At 42.9% G+C, this 23,481-nt stretch overlaps 1 protein-coding gene and 1 pseudogene across 3 annotated transcripts; both read right to left on the bottom strand.

The window, feature by feature from the left end:
• Positions 1 to 525: 525 nt before the first annotated feature.
• TNFAIP6 (TNF alpha induced protein 6) lies at positions 526 to 19,443 on the bottom strand. 2 transcript variants are annotated; one of them, XM_081167972.1, is made up of 6 exons: positions 19,258 to 19,438; positions 9,538 to 9,675; positions 7,614 to 7,775; positions 3,124 to 3,352; positions 1,837 to 1,877; positions 526 to 1,194 (listed from the first exon to the last, which is right to left on the bottom strand). In XM_081167972.1, exons 1-6 carry the CDS (start codon positions 19,349 to 19,351, stop codon positions 1,034 to 1,036), a joined length of 825 nt encoding a protein of 274 aa, XP_081024098.1. In that variant the 5' UTR covers positions 19,352 to 19,438; the 3' UTR covers positions 526 to 1,033. The 2 variants fall into 2 exon arrangements, with proteins under 2 accessions (XP_081024098.1, XP_081024097.1); XM_081167971.1 differs by lacking the exon at positions 526 to 1,194 and adding an exon at positions 1,268 to 1,610 and having other exon boundaries at positions 1,782 to 1,877; positions 19,258 to 19,443.
• On the bottom strand, positions 3,367 to 6,558 carry LOC308596771 (acyl-CoA-binding protein pseudogene; annotated as a pseudogene). Its single transcript has 2 exons — positions 6,553 to 6,558; positions 3,367 to 5,287 (listed from the first exon to the last, which is right to left on the bottom strand). The product of its transcript is annotated as an acyl-CoA-binding protein pseudogene (transcript).
• Positions 19,444 to 23,481: the final 4,038 nt, after the last annotated feature.

The following is a 23,481-nucleotide window of genomic DNA, read 5'->3' as shown; positions in this document are numbered from 1 at the left end:
AGGAGGAGATATGCCGTGGAATGTGAGGCAGTCAGTGAGGGTCAGTGTGTCTGCCAGAATTTGTGAAAGTCTGATTTGAGGAGGGTGCAGCAGAGTTCCATTGCACATGTGTAAATCCTTGCACTGATGGGACACATTAGTTGGATGCTGCCCTTATAGATTCTACCACTGAGCTATGACTTTTCAGCTTCCAGAAGACTGGTTTTTAATTATCTATTCTGAGGCCTTTGCTGAGTCCCATTCTTGACTTTCCTGAACTAGAACCTGTAGTTTTGTTGGCCAGTTCAGACATCACTGACAATTTAATCTGGTTTGATTGTTTCATCTTCCACATAATCTGTGAATATTAGTCTGTAGTCTGAGTTCAGTGGCGTTCTACTGATTGCGAAGGAACTTGTAAACCTGAAAATGGAGTCAGGAGTCCATCATCATATTAATTAAGTAAATAAATTGTCTTAATTTTAAATTTAATTTGGAAACAGAGTGGCCTCCCCCCCCCCAAAAAAAAGGAAAAAAACATGGCTCTTGATGTTTGATAAATATATATTTAGAAATCTCAATAATACATCAAATGTAGTACAATGATTATAGGGTCTAGGAGTAAATATTTCTTCATCTTTTTGGCTCAAGGAAATGATCACTGCTTACAATTCAAAGTGGCTATCACTGAGCAGCTGTGAAGCAGGAAGGGGACTTATTTGCACACAATTGCATGGCCCCTTGGAACTTTAGCTAAAAACTTGAAACAAAAACAACAGGCTTTTTAACCCATTTATAGTGACAGGTGGAGAAGCAGATAAAGTCAAGGGAGGAATCACATGATGGTGGGAAGCATCAGTCCAAAGGGGTGTGTATCACTGAGGTTGTATGGATCACTGAAGATCAGCAAAAAAGAGAGATCACATTGGGAGGAGGTAACAGGAAATTATGGCGAATAGGATCCACTGGGAGGAACATCAAGTAGGTGCTTGGGGATAGGGGAATGTCTTTAATAAACATCCAAGGCAAATTCTTCTTTCATGTCAATGTTCTTTTATACAATGCCAAATCTTCCAGCCAAGTAATTTTTGTTGTCTTGGGTAGTTGTATTTTTCCCATCACTCTTTTTGGGTGTATCTAAAGCAATGTATTTAATCTGAAAGCCTCCTGCCGTTACTGAAGCATCGGACAAAAACTTCAGTGTCATTACATTACCTAGGACGAGAAACAGAGAAAGAGAAAAATTACTTCTATTGAGGAAACACCTACCCCCCAATAAAACTTCAAAGAATTTTTGAATTTCTCATTCTGCCAAAACACACGGTAGCATTTTTCTCTTAAGTGCACTCAGAAACACTGTCAAAGATAATAAATGCCACTCAGCATGTGAGTAGGACAGGAATGGGAAACCTGTTGTCTTTGTGATGTTTTTGGACTTCCAACTCCCATCAGTCCCAAAGGCCAGGGAAGATGGGATTTTTAGTCCATCACAGGTTCTCCATCCCTGCCCTAGGAAGTAATGCAGAGGTTTATAATACTTCAACCATTCTGCTTCTGTGAATTGGCCTTTGTGACGACCTCTCTGGATGGAATGTTCTGTTGTGCAGTACTTCTTAAGAGTCTGAGAAGTACCGTATTTTTTGCACCATAACACTCACTTTTTTCCTCCTAGAAAGTAAGGGGAAATGTCTGTGCGTGTTATGGAGGAAATGTCTACGGGTGGCATGCCTACGGATTTTCCTCCTCTAAAAACTACGTGCGTGTTATGGTCGGGTGCGTGTTATAGAGCGAAAAATATGGTAACTGTTATTGTCTTAGTCCATGGTTGTGTGGAGGTGTGCATGTGTATAATATTACCTGTGCTGATTACATTTTCTGGAAGTTCGTCTCCACAATACCTGAAAAACATGACAGTTGATTTACTGGTTAAATATAGGCAAGCCAAAATTCAGTAACACACTTGCTGCAGTGGCTACCTAAGCCTTTGCCAGACCAATATCAGCTTGAACTTACACTGGGTGATCTATCGTGAAGGATGCCACCATTATGATGTGTAGAAGACATCAGGTAAGATAATCACATAGAAGTAACTCATATGCCACAACAATGGTAATTTGCAAAGTGGCTGAAGTCCTCAACTGATTTTGAATACTTCTCAACAGATTTGTCACATTTGGCACAAATAGGAACCTTTTCAGGGACTGGGATTTAACATGAAGGAACAGAAAGGCCAGTGACCTATATACATAGCACATGTATGTGTATGTGTATAGGCCACTGTATTATGTATTAAGCATGTATTTTGAATGTATTAACCATGACGATAATCTCCCCTTGCCATGTGCAATTCTGTTTGCATGGTTGATAGAAAACTGGTTATCTGAAATATCAACATTTTAGTAACTGAAGGCCAACTGATAGATGATTGCATGCTTTTAGACATGCAAATTGTGTCAGCTGGGAGGGCTGATAAGGAGATCGGGGCAAGCATGAAGTAGGGTTTTAGACCTGTTTCCCCATGCTGTGGCCCTGGGGCAAATCACTCATCTGAATCTGGTATTATTTGTATTGAGAGGAAATCCCCCATTGATGGGAAGTCCAGGAACTTCACTTGAATGAGAGGCAAGAGACCACAAATGAGCTGAGATGAGTTTACTTTCTACTCTGATATTTTGGAGGAATTGCAGAGTCGGGGAATGGGTGGGGATTGACTGGGAATTGCAACATACTTCCAATGAATGAGTTTGGAAGGATTCCTGGATTGGATCTAAAAGGGCGAGAAACCAAGGAGTGGGGGGAAGTTGGAAAAAGTGTGTGGTTATTAACACTTCTTAGTTCGCTGTTTGTGTAAATAAATGATGTTATTGTTCAGAACCTCTGAGACTGGGTGGGATAAACATATCCAAATAATAGATGTGTGTCGTATCTATATTGTATGGCATCCCCCCAGCAAAACCTGGGAAGTGTAGTTTACTTTTCAGAGAGCTACAATTCCAGGCACCTCTAACAAATTATAATTACCAGGATGGGAAGCCATATGGTTTAAATGAGCATAAAATGTGGTGGTAGTCTTTTTATTTCCTGGATGAAGTTTCCACGCCCCTGTATGGTGTAATATGTTAAGAAAGATGGAAATTGTTTTACCTGCCAACAAAACCATTTACGTCATCATAGCTGTCGTATATTTCTAAGTAATCAGCCATGCACGCTGTATCGTCTTCAAGATCAAAGTCGAGAAACTGAATTTGAATCCGCTGGCCGTATTTCACCCTTATATGCCAATAACAAGTTTGATCGTTTTCATATTCCTTTGGGTAGCCAGGGGTTTTAAAGATGTGCTTTGAATCTGTGAAGATTCCACCGCAGGCTTTTCCTAGGAGAGAAATAAAACAAGAGGGAATTTGCCTTTTGAATTGGGCTGTCACAATGTCAGAGAAGACTTGCAGCGAGACACAGGTAACCAAAATTAATACTGGCACCTGCCATCACTGTGATGTGCCACATCCATATAATCATATTATATTGTGTTTCTAGTATTTAAGGGAGAATGCTCACCAGGGTACAAAGAGAAGGATATAAAGAGTACTGCTCTACTAGACTCGGAGCCAGCAGGGAGCCCCAACTTTGAGCTTTCATTTTTTTAAATGAAGAAGAAAGTCTGTAGCCCCTTTAGAATGAAAGTTTAGTTGCAGAGTGGTTTAGAACAACCCTAAAGTGTTTCCCCACAGTATTAGACACTCGTTGCAGGTTGAGTTGGGTTGAAGCTGAAAGAGTAAGTCCTGGGAATTGTAGTTTGTGCTTTTTACATGTGTGTTGAATGTGCTTTAAATGCATCGAGTGTAGGCTAAAACAATGCTGCAATATTATCCATTGCTTTTATCCCCACAGTGGAAGTTTGGCTATTGCCTCCAAGTTGAATAATATCACTAACAAAGTACGAAGATTCCCACCCCCCAAATGAAAGGAACAGACGTAAACCAGCCAAGGTCAACAACTTGGTTTGATAATGATGCTCACCACCCAAACAATACATTTGGAAAAGATCTAGCTTGCCTCTCAGAGGAGACTGCCAAACAGGAGGCACAGATAGGCTGACTAATCTGAATTCTAAGAATGAAGGTTGCCTCTCCCTCTTTTCCCTGACATGTTCAACATCTGTGAGGGTTCTCCTCCCCTGAGAGGTTACTCAGCTGCTTATTCACACAGCTTTTTGTTTTGACTTCACATTGATAACTGCAAAGTGTGGTTTCCCCCACCATTTCTCAGAGAGTGCTAGTCACCATAGTGCTTCATGTACTAAACACGTGAACCTGGTTGCTGCAATGATGGCATTTACAAAATGGCAAAAGGAAAGAAAATGTTTCCTGCACCAGAAAACCATGCTGTTTTTTGATGGTGAGCTATTATAGTATAAAATGCACTATGAAACATTCCAGCACTGTTAAAGGAAAAGCAATATAATTGGGTTTAAGACTGCATTTACTGTATTTACAGGCACATGAATTTAAAAAACAAACAATCATTTTGGAATCTTCTTCTGACACTGCCAGGCAAGCATCTTCCACGTTCTCCAAACCCAAACCACTTAAATTCCAGCACACCGTCTCCAATGGTATAATTCAGCAGACATAATTTGACCTTGTTACTCATAGGATTAAAAAAATAAATAAAAGTAAGTAGCACAGAACAATAAAGCTTTGTCCTTGATACTGTTTTTCTTTTTTACTGCCCCTTTGTCATCATTTCATTCTCAAGAAATGCTTTTCAGGGGCGAAGAAGAGCGTGCAACAGATCTAGACTTTGCGTTTGTCCACATTTCCACTTGTCTTGTGCATAGAAAGCACGAGTCTAAGTCTGAGCAGTTTCCCCCCTTGCCTCACTCCTTTCTCTCCCCCCCCTTCTTCTGAATTTGATAGTGTTTATTATACAAACCATTAGAAGTAAATTTACACAGCTGTTAATTATGGAAAGTGGCACTACCATACTGTGTAACACAGTCTAAGATAGTAGAATAAGGCATTATTCCATTTAAAGGCATGCAGGAAGGGGTTTATTGCATTCCATATTTTTCCTTCAGCTCTTCCACTTTTTAAATATATGCTTTCATTGCATCTTCTTTGGACATTTCTCTCAAGGAATTCCAGGCATCCCACTTGGCCTTGCCTTTGAAATCAAGCATTCCAGGACGGTCTGTATTTACATCTCCAACTGTGGCCTGCTTGTAATGGCTGTAGATATCCAGCACTTCTTGATCTGTTGGTTGGGTCTTCAGCTTCTTGGCTTCTTCTGCAGCTTTTGCAAATTCTGCCTATGCCATGGTTGCAGAAGAGCGCAGCGACCCCCTCCCGATGCAACAAAAGGCTGAACTGTGCCCACTGCAGTCTCTTGTCCCAGAGTCCCTCTGCCTCACTCCTTTCTCAGAGAAAACCTGCTTTTTAGGGCTAAATCGGAGCAAATGCGAATCCATTAAAAAGAAGTTTGCTCTGACTGAGCACTAAAGAGCGGTTTCCCCAGTGGGACAAGAGGAAGTGTCAATAAGCCCCTCAGCAGAAGTACAGTGGCGCCCCGCAAGACGAATGCCTTGCAAGACGGAAAACCCGCTAGACGAAAGGGTTTTCCGTTTTGGAGGTGCTTCGCAAAACGAATTTTCTATGGGCTTGCTTCGCAAGACAAAAATGTCTTGCGAGTTCCTGCGGGGTTTCCCCCCCTTTTTCCCAAGCCACTAAGCCGCTTAACAGCTGATCCGCTAAGCCGCTTATCATCTGATCCGCTAAGCTGCTAATAGCGCTAATCCGCTAAGCCGCTAATGGGCTTGCTTCGCAAGACGAAAAAACCGCAAGACGAAGAGACTCGCGGAACGGATTCTTTTCGTCTTGCGAGGCACCACTGTACTCAGTCTCCGTTGATTCTAGAATGAAGTGCTGTGGGTACTCAGCCTGAGGCCAAATAACAGAAGCAAACATTGGAAAAGCAGAGAGTCCCTCAGGCCTGTTTGGGAGGCTAGCCAGAAAGCATTGGGCTTCCCTGAAAATCAAGCATAGGGCTATGTCAGTCATTTTAGAATTGACGCCACTGCCTGCAGAAAATAAGGCCTTGGCAAGAGCTGAGAAGTAAGCCTGGATGTTGCTGGACTCTGGGACAGATGCTGCCTGGGGACTTGCCCTGCCTGCGCAAGCAGCTGTTTTCCTCATAATTCCTTTTCAAGAAGTAAATTTGGCAAATGAAGGGATGTTCACAAAGATTTCAGAGGTCTCCAGGATGCTGTCATCAATAGGAAACTGCACAAAGTCTACCCTGAGCTTTTGGAAGGGAAAGGAGTGGTCAAAGCAGCAGATTAGTGATGCATATTTAATTGGCACCTTGTACCTTGTTTTAACTTGTACCTTGTTTTAAATCCTACTTTATTTCTGTGCCAGCTGGGTGACTTTTAGTGAGCCATTGTTAGAGAACAATATCATCCCCAATATGGAGCTGCTGCTGAAATGTGTAGGGTCCTTGACCATGTGACATCACCACACTGTATATTTTCCGTCCATTTCCCCCACAACATTGGTAGCTTCTAGCAAGACATACCATCATGATCTCTCAATAGGCGGGCAAGTGATCCAACAAGATACATGGGAAAAACCAACATGGAATGTCATTTTTGGCAGTAGATCCATGTTGTGGATCTTTTGTTCTTATTTATTTCCTACTTAATTACTGAAGTTTAATTCCTGAATAATATGATGTTCCATCCTTAGTGTGCAACCACTCAGAACTGTATGATTAGACACTCTGGCACAAAATCCCTATGCTAGCAGGTAGCTGGTCTTCAAGGTACTATCCACTGAACTTTTAATTTTGTTTAAAAGTTAATTTTATTTTGATTTTAAATGTGATTTCAAATTGTATTTTAAACTAATCGTTTGATTTTGTGTTTTTAATGTATTATATTTGGTGTTAGCTGCCCTGAGCCTAGTCTCGGCTGGGGAGAGCGGGGTATAAATAAAATTGATGATGATGATGATGATTACTGGGAAAGTTGTTGCCCAGAAGTGTCCTTATCTTCAGTTAGCTTTATTTGCAAAATAAAAACAACAATTTGCCTCTTAGAATCTCAGGGAGGCTGAATTAAGAACTAGAAGGCATGTACTTCAATGAAAAGTTGGGTATTGAACAGATATTTCCATCCCTTTGTCCCTACAGACGAACCCCGGAGGAAAACGGAAATTTATCAACCACAGCCCTGAATATAAGAAGCTTAAATCCGCAAATCTCTGGGCACTTGTTTTTCTGCTAATCAGAACATTTATGCTAACCAGAGGGGAAGGAAAACCCCGCTGACTTGGAAAGAAGCAGGTGATTTAGGGCGGCTCCCCACTCCATAAAATACCGCCAGCGGATTATGAAATAGGTGCTACATTGCTATGGAGTTCCTTGGATTATGTAATACGTAATGGGGCCCACTAGAAAGGAGCAATCAAGTACTGGCTCTGGAATTTCTCTTGAGAGTATTAAAAAGCACACAGATTTGCAATCGCATGCACACAAAAGCTTATACCCAGAACAAACTTAGTTGGTCTCTAAGGTGCTACTGGACAATTATTATTTTTTTATTTTGACTACGAAAATGTTGTTTGTTGCACACTCACCATTAGGGTTGAAGCAGTAAGCATCCCACTTCTCGCTCCTGTTGAGCCGAAAGCCGTAGTCCACAATCCCAGTCTTTCCAAAGCCACAGTTGCTTCCAGGTTTGACAATGGGATAGCCAACTCTTCCTTTCGCTAACCAGCCAGCCGCACACATATGAAACCCTGGGGGATGGAAGGACATGTCATGTACGCCCAGTGCTGGCTTAAGATGGAAACACTGTACTTCAGATTAATGACCTTTTGTTCTTGTTGCCAAAAATGTAATTGACACACAGTTCATTTAAATTGAATTAAGCCAAGCAAGTGAAACAATTTCCACCCTGGACATAGAAAATGCCTCGTGTATGCTTCGTTTATTTTATTAGAAAATGTGTCATCTTTTTTAACAATGGAAAGGGCTGTTTTCACTTTAAACTAATAAACAACAATTGGATGCAGATGCTTACTAGATCTTAGTCTTAGAACTGCTTTTTAAAGATGTCGGACTAGTGTAAGTCACTGAGTTACTGAAATTCAGGCATTCGCTCCCTAAGGCAGTAACCTCTGTTGCATCTCTGTTACCTGGCATTATCTTCAGGTACTCTCCAGGTTAATATCACTCATCACACTAGTGCAAATAGAAGCCCGTGGATTTAGAGATGTAGAGAAAAACAGCCTATTACCACCTTGCTTAAGACTACCTTAGTGCTGACAAGTCTGGGAGAGTTTCAGCTCTATGAAATAAGTATCTCAGCCTAAAATTGAGAGGTTGACATGTGCCAGGTGTGTACTGAGATCTAGAAAATTGTACTACAACTTAGAATGATAACTTTCTAGGTGGAGGAGTTAGCAAAAGAGTCAGAAGTGTGTGATAGGGCCATTTATCACACACTGTACTCATTTATCAAATGGTCTGGCAATTAATCATTTTGGTTGCTTGCTTTGTGGCCAGATTGCAACTTTCTAGGCCTCTTCACATGTTGTGTGAGGTTGTGCACATTTCATTTTATTGAAGCCATTTATATTAATTGATTCTTGAGCTCACACATCAGTAGTGTTGAACAGCAGCTCCAACAATGATCCCTTTTACTCCATTCCTGTACCCGTTAACTTGGGAGCAAGTTCCATGGGACTCAATGGGGCTTATTTCAGAGTAGACATTGTATAGGATTGTGCTGCACATACCTTTCCCCCTTGGATGTAAGTCCCATTGAATTAGCTATGACCTACAGCCAAGTAGCACATTGCGGATAGTGGGCAGCCTTGATATACAGTGGTACCTCTGGTTACGTACTTAATTCATTCCAGAGGTCCATTCTTAACCTGAAACTGTTCTTAACCTGAAGCACCACTTTAGCTAATGGGGCCTCCTTCTGCTGCCGCACCACCACTGCATGATTTCTGTTCTCATCCTGAAGCAAAGTTCTTAACCCAAGGTACTATTTCTGGGTTAGCGGAGTCTGTAACCTGAAGCATCTGTAACCTGAAGTGTATTTAACCTGAGGTACCACTGTAATGGAGATTAATAAAACCAAACTGATTTCAATCCATGTCCATAGGGTTCTTAAACTTTCATCTTTGGTATTACTTACATGTCAATTTCTGTAACGAACAGCACTGTTCGTACAGATGTGTTTTTAACAGAAAAGGAAACAGATGAGTGAACTGAAATCAGACTCAATCATTGAACAATCAACAGTGCGGGCAGTTTGTGTGAACATCAAAGGACAAAACGCACTCTGGGCAGCTTTTCTCCATCTCTTGCCTTTTGGACTACAACTCCCATCAGCCACAGTCAGCACAGGAATGTCACAGTAGGAAGTTTCCTCTCTAAAAGCCCAGTGGTTTTATGTAGCTCTTCTTCACTTTGGGGGACTTTGTGGCATGCAGGAGAATTCCTGCTGGACCGGACTGCCAAATGATCCCATATATTGCGTGCTCATACCTATTTTCCTTGCAGCCTCCAGCTGCTGGTATGTGGCTAGATGTCCTCCTTCATACTGACACACTGCTTTTGCTTCTGCATACGTGAGCTGGTATTTTCCAGACCTTGCTTCTCTATGGTACACTCCTGCCGCTCGTTCTGTGAAGCCAAAGCAACAAACAGTGATCTTTTTCTTTTCTTTTTAAAACAAAGGAAACAGAATTTTGAGGAATCTAGCAGGTGTCCTACTCTTCGCGGCTGCCGACAGTTTAGCCCAGGATGCTGTTCCTTGTAATGCGAACATGAGCAATCTATCAAATCTTCTCTGGGTGTCAGTGAGGGAATTCTGCCATTGCTCTTCTGACAGCAAGTAACATTAATTTTAGCGTCCACAGATGGCTTTAGAGCACATGAACATTATGTACAGAAACTAGCTTCAAGCCTGACATAGCTTTTAATCAAAGAGCCTTGGGGACTGTAGATTGAGAAGGGGCTAGGGATTCCTTAAAAATTTAATCCTCCGCAACATCACTCACACACACACACACACACACACACACACACACACACACACACTTATGACTCCAAAAATTTGCTTGGGGGGAGCCAACAACAGTTAAATTGAATGCAAACAAGTCTCAAGCTAGTTTAAAATTGAAATTAGGCTGGCAACTAAATTCTCAAAGTTAAATGCTTTACTGCTGAGTTCCTGGGTCTTTTGGGTCTTCCTCACTTATCCTACTGGTCATGCCTATGGCTGTCTACCTATTCATCCATGCTTAAGTTCCCAGTTCATCCTTTCTTCCCATGCCTGCCCTTTACTAAGATTTGGCCCTCTCGGTCACAATGTGTCCACATTTTATGCCCAGTCAGGTCCCACATGTGGTTCTTTGGCTAGTTCAGATGCAATGCCTAAAACCAGGGATGGAGAATCTGTGGTCCTTCAGGTGCTGTTGGATTCCAAATCCCACCAGCTTCGGCTAGCAAAAATAGAGGATTATGACAGCAGGAGTCCAGCACCATCTGGAGGGTCACAGGTTCCTCATCCGTGGCCTAAACAGTGGTTTGGCATTATTTGAATGAGTCTTCAAGGAGCTTTAAGATAAAATGTTCCTTCCTCCCTTTTCTAATTTGAGGTAAACCATTCTTTGCCACACTGTTTAAACTGGGCAACTCTGGTTTGTACTTGTTCTGGTGGTTCTGTACTTGATCGGCCACCAGGTTTTGTTCATGATTTCTAACCAACAGGCAACATCACACCAATATTTATTTGTTATCTCTACTATTTCATCTCTGCTGCTTGCGGCGGTTGCAGAAACAAATTGTAAGATGCCAAAGTGCAAGTTCTACAGCTATTAGAGGAAATGGTTACAGAAAGACAAACTGGTAACAAAATTATGAATGCCTGTGCTAATCTGTTGAAAGAAATTCAATACAGCCAGCTCGGAATGGCTAAAAAACCCATAGATTTGGGATGATCAAACATTTGAATAATGGTGTACTTCTGTGGAAGCTGGCTTGGAAAATTAATCAGAACTTGTTCCCAAATGAGGCATGCATAGGACTGTAGCCCAAGTAGAATAGGGATTTGGGACATTTGCAGTCAGCGTAATAATGAGAGTTTCACAACTTGAAACCAACATCTTTTTTAAAAAATCTATTGGATGTTATTGTTGCATATAAAAATGTGTTGTCACAGAAAAAACAGGTAACAGAGGGGGGCTGAAAGGGAGGCAACTAAACAGTATCCAGCAACTTTGATTTAATGAAGGCCTTTGACACTGAATTGTCACTGTTGAGTAATTTTGCCAACACTGATTCACCCCACGAACACTGATTATAATATTAGTACAGGACAAGTCCCCTGCCTAGACCCCCACAAAGACTGGATGATGTGGTATGAAAAACCTTTTTCTTTTCTTTTTTTTGGCAGAAAGGTCAGCTTATTATATTCCCCCCATCTTCTTAAGTTCTTCCAACTTGGCTAACGACAACAAATTTCAGCAAATGTTTATTGCAACAAATATTCCTGAGCCAATGAATCTACGAAACTGGAAGTGGGGGATGTGATTTTTCCTGGCAGCGAGAATCATAAAGTCCATGTATTCAAAAAATGAACAGCCAGATTCCAGTATGCCCCATACCTCTCCTGTGCTTAAGGAAAATTCATTCGATTCAGTTATGTATGAATTGAAAACGTAAAGCGAGGGATAACAAAGTGCATTTGCAAATAGGAGGACCTTGGGGTTTTGTCACTTTTGCTGGCCAGCATTTTACTCATGGCAGCCAAGGACAGAGATTTCTCTACTCCTGCTGGATGAATAAGTTTGTGCCAAGTTTGCCCTACGTTACGCGCACACACACACGCATGTGATGCTGTTTGCTACCCCCCAACCTACTTCCCAGGGCACATGCCCCTTTTCATCCCTTGTCATAGTGAGCTCCTGGGACAGCAACTGTAATCTTCCCCACAACAAAGGACCTGCAATAGCTGTCCTAGTTGGAGGAAGAAATCCCTGTTAATTAGCAACTACAGCTAGATGTATAGTTGTTGTTAAAGAGTTGTTATTTCACAAAAGAGACATTTGCCTGATGTCGTTTGGCTACCTACAGCAGTAAACCGCTGCGTGGTCCTCCCAGGAGACCAAATGTGCCTGGAAAGGCCCATCAGTGTCACGCTGCTCTCTTGGAACAGTGCAGGGAATGAAATAATCATTCAGCATAAATCACAGATAAACAATACGCAGCAACAAGACAAGAGCCCCTGGTACACAACTGGTATAAAACACCCTGCGAGAATAGGAGATGGTAGAAAAGAAAGCCAGTTAACAAAAATAGTCACATGGCAAAGATCTGAATATACATCATGTAATCTAGTAGAAAAGCTTATTAAAAGCTCAGAAGTATTGCTAGGAAGGCAGTGATAATTAGGGGGAAATGGTTGCTTTCCACATTTAATTTCTTTGGGGAAGTTCCTGGATGCAACACAGGGTAGTTTTATTAGTATGTTCTTGAGGGTATTGTTATAATAATACTTTATTGGTGTATCATTGTTCAAAAGTCAATAAGAGAATGTAGGTTTTACAAACTTAAAACCAAACCAAACCAAAAATTATATATTTTAGAATGAACAAGCTGTTCCTGAAAGTCTTCTTTGGGATTTTATTTGCAGTTGCTACAGAAACTACAGCAGTCAGTCTTTCTGACCTGCTCCTGTGGGTGGTCTAGATCTATTGAGAGTAATCAGAAACTTCCATCTCTCTTGCTCTCTTGTAAAAATCATTTTATTGGTATGGACAGGCTTTCAGCATCTGTACTCCACCTTCTCTCCTCAGTTTTTGAATTAAAAATCCACTGTATATACCAAAAATGGTTAAGCCGTGTCCCTCCAGATGTTGTGGGAGTCCAATTCCCATCGGCTCTACTGAAAGACCAGCAACTTTTTGTTCCTTGAAATCTTTCCATTCCAGATGGTCATTACAATAACTCTGTAACCGAGAAAGTGCCTGAGTTTGCTTTTCCTCTCATTCCTACTCATCTCCTTTCCTTTTGTGCCATGCTTTTTTAGATAATAAACTTGGGGGCAGGAGCTTTCTTATTATTAACATTTGCAAACTCCTTGAGGTGTTATTTTTAGTTGAAGGGTAGGATTAAGATGTTTTGAATAAATAAAGAGCCACAACCAGTGGTCACCATTCCCATTTAAAGAGAACGAGGGTGGTGTTCAATGGTGTCAACTCTTTTTCTAGAAAAGGGCTGCCCTTGCCCCATTATGGTGGGGACTTCTTTTTTTAACATAATTTTTATTAAATTTTGTTAATTTTTGTCACATACCAATGAAATCGTAACATCACTTACATCTTTGCTCATCCTGAGCCTTCACTTCCCCCCTCCCACTCCCTGGCTTTCATAGGTATACCCTTTCGTCTTAGCATCCCTATCTCACCTGAATTACCTTTTTTTTAATCCTTAAAGAAATTTACTTTTGTGTTTGTAAACCAGTTCCACATATCAACATTACAAAATATTTTAAGTAAGACCTGCAAACGTTTGCAGATATTTACAATGTTCTTTCATATATTGTATAAATTTACTCCAGTCCTTTTCAAACAGCTCATCACGCTGGTTTTGAATCTTCCCTGTCAGCTTTGCCAGTTCTGCGTATTCAATCATTTTAGCCTGCCATTCTTCCAAAGTTGGAAGTTCCTGCTGCTTCCATTTCTGTGCTGAAAGTGTCCTTGCAGCCGTAGTAGCATACATAAATATAATTATGTCTTTTTAAAGGAATTTATCCTCCTATTATACCCAGTAAAAACGCCTCTGGTTTTTTAATAAAAGTATTTTTAAAGACCTTTTCCAGTTCATTATATATCATGTCCCAGAAGGCTTTAGTCTTAGTACAAGTCCATATGATGGGGACTTTGCATGCTGTGCTGATGCTCCATTTTTGTCTTCTTCCTCTGCCCTAGTGGTTAAGAGCGGTAGACTCGTAATCTGGTGAACCGGGTTTGATTCCCTGCTCCTCCACATGCAGCTGCTGGGTGACCTTGGGCTAGTCACAATTCTCTGAAGTCTCTCAGCCCCACTCACCTCACAGAGTGTTTGTTGTGGGGGAGGAAGGGAAAGGAGAATGTTAGCTGCTTTGAGACTCCTTAGGGTAGTGATAAAGCGGGATATCAAATCCAAACTCCTCCTCCTCCCTACTGAGTAATTGAGAAGATATTGAGTGTTATTTCCTTCCCTTGTACATGCACACAACAGTCTCTGCTTCTTTTCATCTCATTTCTCTAAACATTCTTGAGCCACACTTGACCCCTTTGAAAGCTGCCTAAGGACTCATAGGCCAGTTTCATTTCATGAGCATCCTTAGCTCATCAATATAGACCAGTTTCTATAACTACCCAGAGAGGTGCAGACATTGTAATGGCGGTGGACCCTTCATTGGAAGTCTTCAAGCAGAAGTTGTATGACCATCTGTCATGGATGCTTTAGCTGAGATTCTTGCATTGTCTTCTAGAATCCTTTCTATGATTTTTTTGACTGTACCATGGAGTTGAGTTGCATGCATTTGCATTGGAGAAATGAGGGGATTAGTGCTGACACCAAAAAGCAGGAAATCCGCCAGCTGGATGCTATTACAATAGCTGTAAAAAGCTGTCCCCTCAAATGGCAGAGGGCTCAGGAAATAATTATCCCTGGGAGTCCTGGACGAAACTTTTCTCAAATGTTCCATGCAGATTGCAAGCCCATCTGTGCACTTAGAAATATTTATGCTAACAGGAGGGAGGGCTGTGTAAACGAATTAAGCCTTGGACATTGAGTTTTTCCACAACAGAAATTTAAACCCTTATTCTATCAGGGGCACCAGAGGTGGGTAGCTCAGAAACACCACCACTGTCTTGTAGCTGTGGGTTAGGGTTAGGGGGCGCAAATCCACGGGTTAGGGGGCGCAAATTACTTGCCTTGCCCCGGGTGCTGAAAATCCACGCTACGCCACTGAGCCTTTGGAAAAAGTGAACTATAAACAACTGGAATGCATACATATACATACAGCCTGACAACCACAGGACCCCGTGCTGCATGGCCTATTCCTTTTAGTGCCAACACACAGTGTTGTTATCAGAACAGGACTTCAGGGCAGACATCCACTAGAATGATCAGGAGGATCCCCCCCCCCCCCCAAAGCAGCAGGGCAGAGGGATCACACTCTGAAGTATGTGGAATATTTATTAATTCGTGTAACCAAAATGCATGTACTCCTTGATAGGAGAAAAACCTCTAAGTAGTTTGCAAAAAATATAAAATAAAACATTTTTAATTAAAAAAATGAAAGCCAGTATTTAAATCATTCAAAGCATGGTTAAAATCAACAGTAGCTAAAAAGTGATAAAATACATATAACTTCTGAACGTCTGGATAGGGTTGCCTGAACAATAACAAATATTAAGCAGTTGCCAAGAAGAATACAGGGAAGGCACCTGTCTGATGACTATAGGCAGGGAGTTCAAAAGTGTAGGTACTGCCATGCTAAATGACTGATTTCTTCCAAATGTGGAACAAGTCTCATGGGGCACTTGTAACAGTGACCATTATGCAGATCAAAGTAGTCAAACGGGCACATACAAGGTAACACAATCTCACAAATAAACTGGTCCCAAGCTGTTAAAGCAGTGGTTTTCAACCAGTGTGCCATGGCACCCTGGGGTGCCTTGAATGATGGCCAGGGGAGCCGCGGGCAACACTGGCCTCCCTCCCTCCCTCCCTCTAGCATCTCTGCCTCGCCAAGGCTTGCACGGTTGTTTGTTGCAGCATCCCTGGCTACAAGCTCCACAGGCGAATGGTGCCTCTGGGGCTGGCCAGGGAGTGCTAGTTACCTGGAGTTACCTGGTGGCCATGGAGCAAGCAAGCAAGCAGGCAAGGGAGCCCAGCCAGCCAGTCCACCAGCCCTTGCTGTTGGGCATGGAAGGACAAGTGAGAGGCCAGGCAGGCAGGCAGGCAGGCAGGCACTGCACTGCACTGGCCTTTCTTGTGCTTGCTGTGAGCGAGGCCTGCCTGGGAGCCCAGTGCTGAAGGGGGGCCTTTCCGCCATGCAGGCACTGCAGTACCCACTGCTGCCACTGCTACCTCCCAAAGTAAGGTGCTGGCCTCACATTCACCTTTGGCCAGTTTCCATTGGGCCACTACGGCAGGGCGCATCCTGCCCCTGTGGGGCAGTGTGAGGACGTGCTTCTCTTTGGGGCAGGAGGAGGCAGCTCAGAGAACAGTGGAAGTGGTGGCAGCTGCCCACAGGACACCCAAGGAGAGGGGAGAGGAGATGAGGCTGAGGGAACACTCCAAAAGGGAGAGCGTTCGAAAAAGGGTGAGAGGCTGCCAGCTCTGCAGGCAAGGGGTGATATAACTGGGCTCCTGAGCCCCACAGGGGTGCCGCAGAAAGAATGTAGTTGGTCAAGGGAGCTATGGACTCAAAAAGGTTGAAAACCTCTGTGTTAAGGGATTTATATGTTCATATTGAACTTGGCCTAGAAGCAAATGGGACAACCAGTACAGATCTCTGAGCAGCTTTAAACGTATGGTGTGGATGTCACCTCAGGAAAAAGAATGTGTTAACCCCAGCTAAAATATAGTGCAGTTTGACTTTAAAGAAAATGCTGATTTTTCACACAATGCAAGTGCTACCCTCAAGGAAGATGCTTGACTCTTGCAAGACAAAGAAATAGGAACTTTGCCTCCCTGCACTGCCAAGCCTAAGTGCAGCACAAAGTTTCATTGTGACCGTGGTTGACAGCATGGTAAAGCCCCACATGCTGTGTTCTCAGTTAACACATCCCTTCCTTGGTGCCTGTAATTAAATAAAGCCGGAGTCGCCAATGCGCTACCCAACAGATGTTGTGGACCACAGCTCCCTGCATCCCACTGACCATTCCATCACGCAGGCTGAGGCTGATGGAAACTGTAAGCTAAAACATCTGGAGGGCGGCACCATGTTGGCCACCCCTGAAATAAAGAGTAAACTGCAATGCGAATTCACAACCAGTATCGTGTGTAGTTAAGGCCTCTATATTGGTTTGTGCGCTGGGAATGTATTGTTTCACTCAAGTGTTTTATTGCGCCTTCCTCATCCCCCTGCCGCATTTACAATTCATGAGTAAGATACTCTGACGTTCAGGATTTTTCTGCACTCCTCTGACTATATTTCCATCACATATTAGGCGAGGTGTGCTGACTTAAAAACACAGGGCACCTCTCGTGATCCATATTCTGAGCCCTTAAGACACCCTGGTCTATAGTCTGAGCTTTCCCCCTCTCCAAGTACTGACACAGGCACACAGGGAACTATCCTGCAAGTACTCTGTTCCTGCTAGTTCCCCCACAGTAGTGTGCACTGACGTTCAGCTTCCAATGCTGCATATTGATTTCATTGGGGTTTCAGCACGTCTTTGTTCCTTTGCATACTACCCAGTATCGTTAGGACCTAGGTATTACTCTACTAGTGGTTCTGAAAGGGCTAGCTAATTTTATGTTAAGCAGCTATACACCATAAACAATCAAAAGTTGGTTAGGATAAAAGCAAATGTCACTTCCTGGAGAGCTGCCACCCATTAATGTAGGCAGGGGTTGGGGAACCTATGGCCCTTCTGTTTTCGTTGGGACTACAGATCCCATCATCCCTGGCCATTGAGCATGGGAGTTGGAGTCCAGCAGTATTTGGAAGGCTACAGGGTCCTCATTCCTGGTGTACACAGTCCTGAGCTAGATGGAGAAGTGGTCTAACAGGTAGGTCAAAGATAGCTTAAATATGATCTTTGTGCCTTAAGTCCATAATCCACCCACATGTCATGCATGTATTTCTGGGAAGTGGTTTCCAGTGCTTCTTAGAACGGTCTTAATCAGGAATGGATTGCGTTCCACTGAAACGCAAGTAACGGAAAGGCTCAATGACCTGTTCTTTAACAAAAACCCCAGAGGGGAAAGAATGGATCTGTCATGGTCTTGGGTTGTAACACTTAGCGCTCTTTCTTGATCATAAGCTCCTTTGAACTGAGCTGGGCTGAGCGTCGCGCTGGCAACTTCTAAACATACCCAAGTCATGTACCTGAATGTGTTTCCCACCCCCTCAGACATCACATTTGAAGCACATGGTGTAAAGCCTCGTAGTTTGACCTTCCTGCACCTTAGCCTGGGGGGGGGGAGAGACATTTCTTGCAGAACAGCTGTGTTTAAATGGACAAGACTGCCCAAGTTTAAATGACCTTTGTATGGCAGCCTTTGTTGTTTCATTTGTAAGTAATATCTTGACCACATGAGACTTTTTCTAGGGTTTCTATGTTAGCTGCCAGAGGATATACCCAGCGGTGTGCTTCATGGCTAAGCCCTGAGGTCACTTTTGGGGCAGCATTTTATTTTGTGGCAAAAAAGATTTCTGCATTGCAGGGGGTTGGACTAGATGACCCTTGGGGTCTCTGCAATTCTATTATTCTATGCCAGTATAAAGTGGAACTAGATTAGAAAACACAGAGCTATTATTGACAATACTCCACCCCCCTTCTCAAGTTCTCTCCATCCCAATTCTCTATCCATTTCTGGTTCTGCCAAGAGAGACCATTACCAAGATACTGAACAGGCTCCATTCTTTATTTTCCTAAGTAAAATTCAGCTGTTCCGAAATAAGAGGGAAGGCAGGAGGATGCTAGAATAAGTAAGACACAAGAAAGTCAAAAGACAGCAGGAGAACAAAAATGGGATACAGAGAACGGGGAAGTACAACTGCTCTGAAATGTTTTTTAAAACCACTTCTTTCACAATGGATATTTCCCAAAATATCTGTATATGAAGCATCAAGGAATTTCATATATGTACAAGGCAAAGGCTGATATGTATCTTGCACAGCTGTTTCTGTTTAGTTCTCTCTCTCTCTCGCTCTCACACACATTCTCTAGAGGTTTAGTTTTCCATTCATCTCAAGCTTTCAGATAATATCATTCTCCCAGCTCATATTTCTAGGCATTCTTTTTCACAAATGAAATGTCTGCACCACTTTTTTTAAAAAAGTAAAATAAAGAACATTAAGCCAAAACAATGCAAATGAATTCTTGTTCGGCTGCAGCAAGATGCTGCCTTTAAATCAATGGGACGTGACAACTGAAGCAGCGATTTGGAAAATGTTGTGGGTATCTCTGAAGCCAAGGCTTTGCAAATGGAAACAAATGAACAAACAAAACGAATAAATGAAAAACCTCTTACCTAGCCAGATAGAGTTATGTAGCACTCCGTCCTTGAACCCCCAGCCAGCAGCTGTATCCCACAGCAAGGCAAAGAGAAAAATCAACACAATCATATCTTCTGTTAAGAGTATTTTGCAGTCACTGTTGCAGCGGGTCTGGAAAGACTCCTTCTAGCAGCTGCTGACTTTCTAGTGGAACATCTGGCTGCCAGATCTTATATAGTGTTTTCATCTGTGAGGTCAGCAAGCCTGCTCCAATTGAACATGCTGTAGTATTGCTCACACATTAAAACTTCCCTGATTTTTTTGTAAGTCTGACTCATTTTACGTTTCCCTTACATGAGTCTCCAAAGTCTACAGCATCCAAGTAAAGGTTTAATTCCTCATTTGCCAAAGCAAACATATTATTTTCGAACAGTTAAATATCTTTTTTCTCTTTTTTTGGAACCTCCTTCTTTTGACACTGAAACGGCAATCTGCTTCACACAATTTTGATCTTTTTACTGTATTTTTTTTACCTGTTAACTATCTTCTTTCCCTCCCATAACCATCATCACTTATTTTGATACTCAGACAGCAAGCTGCTCTACACAATTCTGCCTTTGTAAAAGCATAACAACTGAATCCTTTGCAGGATAATTTGACTGTAGCTTCAGGCTGTCACAGATACGCTTTCATGGAGTGGAAAAGCTTCTAACCCTGACTAGAGAACCAGAGTGAGAACTTCGCTGCTCTGGCCTGCCATCCAGGTTCCTCGTGCTTGGTGCCCCCAATAGGGAAGTTAAAACATTTGGCTTGATGGGCTTTCCACCACACAATACAGCTGGTCCGGGGTACTTAAAATGACCAGCCGCTGGGACATGACTCCTTGCTGCACCTGGAATGGAAGGCATGCCGCAAGGGGCTGCAACTGCCGCCCACCCTGATTGTAGGGTAAGTGGCCATTTTGGAATAACCAAGATGTAGGAATCTACAGCTATTGCTTTCATTTTTAGACACCTTCAGATCACTAATTTTAGGATAATGAATTCATTTTTTAACCCCACTAACTTTTAAGTTAGAAAGAGATACAAAGCACACAACGAATTGAGGGAGTTCCTCCATGGCTTTTGTGTTCCAACATGCCTCTTTTGTACTCAGAGTTTCTAACATAAGGCACAGCTATAATATGGCATTGAGGAACCCACTCTTCCAACCAAAAGTTGACGATATTGGCTACGGAGACCCACTGTGGGCTTTATGTCTGCACATGGAAGGATTTCCCATAGGGCAGAAGCCTCTAGGTCTCTTGTCCTCAGCGCTCTCCAAAAGCCACACCCCCCACCTGGCCCACCCCTCTCACCAGCCCTGCTCTGTGCCCTCATTTGTGAGTGCCTTTCCCTAGATGGAATGTGTTTTGAACTGTGTTTTAATGCTTCTTGTGTATGTCTCAAGCAAGATGGAAAGCTTAAAAGCTCTTTTTGGGCCAAATATGTGCGGGGTTACCCAGCACAAAAGGAGCTTTTAAACTCTCTGCCTTGCTTGCCGGCCAAGGCCTGAGACAGCCCTAGAAGGCTCTGGGAGGCTCTTGTGAGATCTTGTGGGACCATCCACGTTTCCGCAGGTTCTTGTGTAAGCATCCCTAGCCTTCCAAAGCTGGCCTGCTGGGTGGGCCTTGCCTCCCAAGCAAAGCAGAGACCTTAAAGGCTCCTATCATGCCAGGCAACTCAAGCAAAACCAGTGCAAAAAGAGCTTGTACCCTCTCCACTTTGCACACCAGTTCTGGGGTGCTGAGGAAGCTCTCTTCCCCAGCTCACCCACTAGTGGCTCCAAGGGTTAGACTAAACATGGAACCCTTGGCTCCAAACCACTGCATGAGATGTGGGATTACTAACTACAGTGAAGAACACACATACAGCGCCTCTAGTTGTGGGGTGTAAAGTTCATCTTGCCTTCCCCCAGCCCTGCCCTCGTTCCATCTGAGTCATGTTATGACAGATGTCTACTGCTCCTCTCTTGTGGCTTCTGGGAGAGTTGCTGCCTCAGCAGCTGTTTTTGTGGTAGGTGGGCCTAGGGAAGGGAAGTTAACAGAAGTTGGCATAGAAACATCTCTTCTACCACCACCCTCCCCACCCTCTGAAATATTCTTACAGATGTGAAGGTGGAGTCTGTTTCACTGATTGCACAAGGGACTTCAGAAGACCATTTATGCAATATCCCTGGGAGAGTGTTAAGGCAATGTAGGAAAACAATTTAGAATGTAGTGACTTGGCCTAACTTGACATAACATGGTAACAAGAACAACAAAAACAAAGTAAATCAAAGTCAAGGAGCTCAGATTCTATCTCTGTGTTCCTTGCCCTTTGGGTGTGTTGAAGGAGCAAAAGGCAGGCGCAAACAATTACAGTGGTACCTCCGGTTGTGGACGGGATCCGTTCCAGAGCTCCAGTTGGATCCCGAGGTTTCTGCAACTGGAGGAACCGCTTCTGCGCATGCGTGCAGCATGGTAGAGCACTTCTGCGCATGCACGCATGGCGAAACCTGGAAAAATATCTGAAGAAGTGTGCATGCACACGAAAGCTCATACCAAGAACTAACTTAGTTGGTCTTTAAGGTGCTACTGGAAGGAATTTTTTTATTTTGACTATGGCAGACCAACACGGCTACCTATCTGTACCTGGAAAAATACGTCCAGGTTTGCTGCGTACATATCCTGAAGGATACGTAACCAGAGGTGAATGTAAGTAGAGGTACCACTGTATTACCATTAATTATTACCATTACTATTATTATTTTCCTGTACAGTGGTACCTCTGGTTAAGAGCTTAATTCATTTTGGAGGTCCGTTCTTAACCTGAAACTGTTCTTAACCTGAGGTACCACTTTAGCTAATGGGGCCTCCCGCTGCCACCGCGCCGCCACCACACGATTTCTGTTCTCATCTTGAAGCAAAGTTCTTAACCCGAGGTACTATTTCTAGGTTAACGAATTCTGTAACCTGAAGTATCTGTAACCTCAAGCGTCTGTAACCCAAGGTACCACTGTATATTATGCTCAGGTCCTTTTGTGAGTTTCCCATTGGCATCTGGTGGACCACTGTGAAAACAGGATGCTGGATGAGATGGGCCATTGGCCTGATTCAGCAAACTCTTCCTAAGCAGTGTAAAATCTCAGGGTAAGGATACCTGGGTTTGGTTTGGTTGAGAGGACACTGGAGACTCCCAGGCAGGATCTAGACACATCAAAGAACCGTTTCAGCTAAACACGTTGCGAACTTTGTATGAAATATTGGGTTGGCAAAAAACAGAACTCCACAGTGGCATCTGGTGTCACAGTGTTAGAATACATTAAACAACACATTTAAATCACTTTTTCTTTGCCAATGTACCTGAGTCCACAGTGACTATATCCTATTCGCTTTATTTATAAATAGGCAAGCAGTTCATACCTGCTCCCACAAAGCTGCAGAACTGCTACCCAACATTAGATCCCCAAAGAGAAGTTCTGAACTCCAGAGGTGCAGAAGTCAAGTTCCCTACTCAGGATAATGAGGAGGATCCCCACCCCCTTCAAAAAGAAGAATCAGGTTTGGCTTACCATATTTTGAGGTAAGTAGGTGAAGTATGTAAGACCACTACAATGCAATCCTATGCAGGCAAGAGACCATCTTGGCTGTGAGCCCTGGAAGATCTACTCGCGTTTTCCACCTGGCTGGGGAGGACGGGGCATTGACTCCAGCTACAGAAGCTGAGGCTGCTGAACAGACTTTGGTTTGGGTACTGTTTAGGGAGTTTTGTTTGAGGGGTTTTGTTTGCTGTTGTTGATATTAATTCTTTGAACCTTTATTTTAGATCTTATTATGATTTATGTGGAAATTTGTTGTGTGTTTTTGATGTTTTATTTATTGCTTATGGCTACTGTCATGTTGTCATTATGTATTCCTTTTTGAATGTTGTTAGCTGCCTGGAGCATAGTTTTACCAAAGTGTGTATGTATGGGTGTATCTACTCAGAAGAAGTAAGTCCCACTGAAGTCAATGGGACTTACTCCCAGGTAAATGTGCCTAGGATTGCAGCTTTAAGACCATGGTCTAAAATCAGCAAACTGCACCATGCCCAATTGCCTTCAACCAACATAGCTTTTTCTTCCTCTCACTTTGCCTCTTAAATGACAAAGAGTTGTTTTTTCATCTACCGCCCCTCCCCTCGAAAGTTTTCTGTAGGTAATATGGAGATAACTTCACAAATGGACGTTCCATCTGCCCC

The sequence above is a fragment of the Podarcis bocagei genome, assembly GCF_964188305.1.
Source record: "Podarcis bocagei genome assembly, chromosome: 1".
Classification (NCBI taxonomy): domain Eukaryota; kingdom Metazoa; phylum Chordata; class Lepidosauria; order Squamata; family Lacertidae; genus Podarcis; species Podarcis bocagei.
Note: the sequence above shows the minus strand (reverse complement) of the source record. Positions and strands in the feature narration are given on the sequence as shown.